The following is a 6,246-nucleotide window of genomic DNA, read 5'->3' as shown; positions in this document are numbered from 1 at the left end:
CCAATATTTTTCTCTTAAAAGAAATATTTTTCTTATATTATGGTCAAACCTCTACGTCCTAAAAATGGACATAAAAATAAATTTATAAATTTTTAAATATCGAAAACATCTTAATAAGTTGACGGAAAATGATATCCAGTATATTAGAACTTAAATGGATAATTCTGTAGCATGTAACATATTATAACCAAAGTTAAGATTAAAATGAAACAATCGTTGAAAAAATCAAACAATTTCCTTTCTTTCACTGGGGGTTAATTAAGTATATATAATTTCACTTTTCACATTCCACAATTCACTTTCCATTTCTCACATGTAATTTTTCGGGTCAAATTACTCTCATATGGCAAAGCTAACTTTTAGTGAACTCTGAAATAAGACATGAATTTAACATAAAAAACAATGATATGTGAAAAATATAAGATGAGAAATGTAAAATACATAATGAGCCTCCTGGGTAATTGATATAGATATTTTTGGGTGCCTGTACCATAATTAATATTATATTAAATTTTAGGTCTACGATTTAATATGCAAGAGTGAAATCGATAAGTAAAACCCCACTTAATCGAAACGCCATGATAATAATTATTCAGTGGGTTTTCGACTAAATGAAATAATACTTGCCGACTCCCCTCTGATATTTAATCGTAGACCTCGATTAAATGTAACGTTGATTCTGAAACAAGATCGATATCTATCAAATTTTATTTGAATGGAATGTTTGTTTAGTCTGTTTTCGCGAATCTTATCGTCTGCTTTAAGTACTAAAATAGTTCATTTGTCGCGACACTCGTGACGCGATTACTACGTCCATTTAATGAGGATTGTGTATCAAGACTTGAGTCTGACCATACTCTAGTAGTAACTACTTGTATCCAAAAAGTTGGCATTCTAATGGGAACAGCATTTTACTTAAATTAAACTATACCTATTTACTTTAAAAAATGTAACAAAAATCTTATCGATTCTCAACTCTAACGATTTTAATTGCATCAAAGTATTTTATAGCCACACAATTTTGATTCAGTATTCATAGTATTTAGACCAAATCTAAGCTGTAGCTTAAATTATTTTGTTTTTGTTATCGTTACTTTTACTATCTATTTATTCACTTATAAAAAATGTATGCAGGAAATAGTTTAATACTGAAATTGAAAACATTTCACTTTAATCAGTACTTTAGCGAAAACATAAAAAATGTACGTTTGTCTAAAAAAAAACACTTGCGCTTCGGACGACTAAAAAAGCCACATAAAATACAATCGGCAACAATTGTAATTAAAATTTAATCTGGTTTGACCTTTTTGCGGTTGACGAGATGGGATCGGCGCGTAGTCACGATGCCCTATGTTTATCGCGTATAATTAAGTAATAAGGCCCGACCACTGCCCATTAAGTGAATAATAAGAAGATAACTACATAGCATGTATTATTTTCTTAAGAGTATTAGTATGAAATGATATTTTAAGTTTCTCTTCAAATTTATACTGTAAAAAGTGTCTGTTTGAAACTTCCAATACATGTATTGTAAATAAATGCCCTTCACATATTGCAGATTTACCTCAAATGTATTGCAATTTTACAATACCGCATAAAGCCGCCGTAATGTAATAATTGTAATTTTATAGTACAAGTATTTAATTTTCACTAACAATACCTTGTTTGCAATTTCGCATTGCGTATCTATTGTAGAGGTATTATAGAATCCCAATCATTTTTGACAGTTTAGGTAACTTTGCCATATTAATGATTTATTTTCATTATTTGGACAGATGCGTTAATGAAATTAATATTTTTATTCCTTATATTGGTGAGTGACCTTTTCCAGGCTCTCGCTGAAAAAGATAATTATTTTCTTCGATAAAAATTCGGGTTTTATATTACTGAAAAAGACAGTAGTGAAATATATTTTGTGTTAACTTATACGTAAACTTTTATGGTCTCAGTTTTCAGGTATCTAGCAACTTTCAATCTTATTACTCAAAGTGTATTACTTCAAAGTTCAAAAGAAGGTCATGTCTATACTCTCAACACAATTCGGTGCGCGTTGTCTGAGGGAGAAGAGGGGTGCTCATTGAAATTAGATAAGAGTTTAGATTCTTATAAGAACTCATGCACACAGATAAGTCGATTTTACCCTCTGATACCAGCAATCGTTTTTGAAATTGCTTAGATATCCGTTTCGGAAACGTTAATAAATTTTAAGATTATTTAGATATTATTATTAAGGGAGCTTTCATATAGGATGTCTCAGTTCTATGAGGGATGGGAGGGAGAGGAGTAAAAAATTCGCTCAAAAACTGTGACATCCTTTATGGAAGCTCCCTAACCCTTGCAGAAATTTCTCCTTCTTTCCTCATTTGGAGTTGGGCTCTGATGGGACCTCTATCTGAATATCTAGTCTAGAAAAAACTGATGGGTGCCCTGTCAGGTTCCAGTGAAGAATTCCATGCTTCGTATACACTGAAAGAAATGAGTTGCTGGTACAATCATATTGCGTGTTATATCAGCCATCGATATGTCTATTCCAGCCATACAGATTGCTGATCTAACCCGCAATATAACTGTATCAGCAATTTATTTATTTCAGTGTAGGTATGGCAAATCTATCTGTGTCCAATGGGGCTCCGACCAAAGAACTCCTAAAATCTTATATTGCCTAAAATATAGTTTTGAGGTTTTTGAAAGTTTCAGTATGCAAAAATAATGTTTTTATAAGTATTTAAACTCGTTATTCTCGAAAACTTGATTTAGGGCATCAATGATTATTTTCTTCATTCATTATAAAAATTGTATAGTAACGGAAAAAAACGAAATATTATACGAAGAAAAATTTCAGTTGATTGAATTTATTTATTTTATGAGGATCGCAATTAATTAATAATTATTTTTTAAATACCATTTTTGTCATGTCGTTAGAGTATAGTAGCAGTGGGTGTTAAAATTACCCTGCATTTTAAAATGAAATTACAATTTTAGAAATAATAGATAATATTCGAATCGTATACAGTCGTATGATGATGGACGGATAAAAGTACTGGCTGTCAGTAGCGTGAAAGTACCCTGTAGGAGTCCTGCAGGGGCCGTTCTCTTTAATTAATTGTAGGCGAGCTGACCCCACTAGAACCCTACTAGAAAATTTAGTAGGGTGTCCGTGGCCTCAGCGTTATGTTCTATGTGGGGCTTCGACTAGTTTTTCCCACTAGAATCCGACTAGAGGTCGGGAAAACTAGTCACATCCCCACTAGCGCCCTTTAAATGTTCTGCACGGGAATGTACTTCTTATTGCAGAATTCAGTAGAGGATTGCTAACAGATCCTCTTTGTATTTTCAGTTTCATTCCGACTGAAACACTATATACTTAGGTCCCTTTTTCAAGCGCTAATGCTAGGATGCAACAGATTTTGGGACGCATAAATAAATACCCTACATAAAAAATCTAGTCAGAAATGATCCAGGTAATTCTGGAAAATTTCTTCTAGTTTCATAAATTTAAAAATAAATGAGTGTCAGTAAAATCCACTGAAAGGTCTTTTTCATACATTTTCTTCGTGTTCCTTTCGGAGTTTCGGGACTCATACAATTTCGCGACGCAACTATAATTTTGGAATATAACTAATTTTAGGACGCGAGTAAGTTTGACATGCTGTCAGATTTAGAAAACTAACAAGGAATAAGCCTTTTATAATGTAAAAAGATATTTACTTACATAACATGTTTGTAGATTAATGTATGTAACCGCAGACGCGACATGATAAATCGCGTTTTCTGCGTTAGATGATAAGCAGAGTTCGAAAACCATGTGTTACCCAGAAAATTGTGAGTGCCTCTGATAGAGATAACATTATCAAGTTAATATTTTCCCAGCATCTAGAAAAAATTCAATCTGTTTACTCCCAATTCATCAGGCCTGTTCTATGGAACTATGGAGATTTCACGCGCGTCCTCGAAGCATATGGCCTTTAAACGTTTCGTAAAAATGAGTTATGCTGATGTGTATTGTTTGCTCTTGCAAAATAATTTTAAGGCCGACTGTCGTGAATTCTTTTTAATAAGTCAAAGTTCGCCTCTCTTATCGTTAGAACGATGGTCTCCGCATTCTCAATCAAAATATATACGGAGCTACGAAAATACGGATGTAAAGTCTGGAATAAGATAGTAAAGGAAGGTCGGGAAATATTCAACACTTTGTATGCGTACATTCCAGAGTTTGAAACTTTTTTCATTTCCGGAATTACTATGCACTGCTCTTGCATTACACATTTATATGTTTATTTTATAATTCTGCCTCCTTGACTCCAACTTATAGGGACAAAATCTTTCATTAGAGACCTTAAAACGGAATGATTACAAATTTTATCCATTCGAGACTGGAGAAATAAAAAAATGTATTTTTGTTTCTTGATTTCAGGAATGTCGATGGTGAAGTTTTTGCGGGCCTGAGTCGGACACAGTATATGAGTCTCGCGGATAACGAAATTCCGTCGATACCGAGACAGATTCTATCTCACCTTGGGCTTTTGAGGACCCTCGACCTTAGTAGAAATCGAATCAGTCGCATCGAATCTGACGACTTTAAGGTATTTCCAGTGTATGTTTTAGATTTCATAGCATCTTTTAAAATATCCAGGATTCATAAATTTGTATATTATAAATTATTCTTTAGGCAGTATATAATTTGAAAAAAACAGGTTAACCACAGAATCCCACTGGGAGGAACTGCCATCTATGAATATGGCAGTGCCTCCAAGTAGAACCGCGGTAAATGACACCTATGGTCACGTCTCCCGACCGTCAGACCCAATTAGTTTAATTAGACGTTTCATGACAAGTCTAGACATTTCATGAAGTTACACTATATCTGTCTAACTATTCTAGTTATTTCGCGAAATGACCAACTTGCCAACGAGCACAATAGTATAATAAAAATCATACTCTCTAAATATGAATCAGCGATAAGTATACCGCTAATTCAAATCAGCGTATATACGCTGCTAAAACAGCGAAATTTAGCTACTAATATAATTTTTAAAACCCATAATAAGACCATCTGAACACGAAAAACAGGTTTTAACGAATGTGTCTTTCTATCTGTATGTATTTATGTATGCATGTATGTCTGACTGAGAGAAAGATAACTCTTGAAATAATTAATCTATTAGATTAGCCCTTGTTACAGTCTTTCAGTTTACGGTTATTCTTAGTATTCAAAAAGTCAAACAATTTATCCTTGCGACATCTTTCGAGAAAAAGAAAATGTTCACAGTTATAGTATTTGTAAAATGCAGAAAAATAAAAAGTCAAATTTTAAGCCAAGCGAAGCACGATATGAAAAAAGTCAAGAGAAAAAAAACTGCTTTTTGAAAGCCCTACGAGATTATCCCCTTTTTTGTCTAATGTCCACGTTTTGAGACCCTTTGCCTGTATGTATGTATGCGTGTGAGCACGATAACTTTTGAAAGAATTAATCTATTAGATTGGCCTTTGGTACACTCTTTTAATATCAAAATCTGAAGCTCAAGTTCGTTAGTCTTCTATTTTGTATAACAAGACTTTTAAAATCATTTCTGTAAGGTTTAAAAATCCCGTGCTTCCCGTACCGCAATATATACCGTAATTCCTGCGCTATATATCGTAATTATCGTATTATAATAGCGTAAAATGGTGATATCGTACATTGCAAGTTTTTACATTATATACCGCATAATTTTGCAATATATAAGGCAAGAATTTAAATTTATTACGCTATCACATTATGTTTTTTTTGTGATCTCTCGAGAGTTCTAGTAGTGGCCAAGCGATATTAGTGCATTATAATGTCGTATAAAGCGTCGAAACCTGCTTGTATGTTATCATATTGCACTTTTTTGCAATATAGAGGTTTTACGATATCATTGTGCGATATCTTTTTCTCCGTGTAGTACTATGTCAGTTGTACAATTTACCCTTACGACATTTTTCGATAAAAAGAAAATTGTCAGAGTTATAGCATTCGCAAAGTTAAAAAAATAAAGGGAAATGAAAATTGTAAGCTAAACAACGTACTATATAAAGAAAAAGTCAAGAGAAGAAAAAAAATTATTTTTTTGAAACCCTAAAATATTGTCATAAGAACTTTTGGAATTTTATTGAAAAATCCAAAATTCCATTTTGCAACCATACTATGCAAAATGAAAAAAAAAGATGATCAGGTAAACATTATGCACCCAAAAAAGATCTACAAATTTTTTTAAATTACTTTTT

General features: G+C 32.7%; 1 protein-coding gene across 1 annotated transcript in view; it reads left to right on the top strand.

Moving 5' to 3' along the window:
• LOC117177895 (insulin-like growth factor-binding protein complex acid labile subunit) overlaps positions 1 to 6,246 on the top strand; it is a 93,307-nt gene that overhangs the window by 5,542 nt on the left and 81,519 nt on the right. Inside the window, exon 2 of the mRNA XM_033368966.1 lies at positions 4,415 to 4,583. Coding sequence (XP_033224857.1) covers positions 4,415 to 4,583 — 169 coding nt within the window. The remainder of the gene's footprint in view (positions 1 to 4,414; positions 4,584 to 6,246) is intronic.

Source organism: Belonocnema kinseyi, chromosome 8, assembly GCF_010883055.1.
Source record: "Belonocnema kinseyi isolate 2016_QV_RU_SX_M_011 chromosome 8, B_treatae_v1, whole genome shotgun sequence".
In the NCBI taxonomy this organism is placed as follows: Eukaryota; Metazoa; Arthropoda; class Insecta; order Hymenoptera; family Cynipidae; genus Belonocnema; species Belonocnema kinseyi.
Note: the sequence above shows the minus strand (reverse complement) of the source record. Positions and strands in the feature narration are given on the sequence as shown.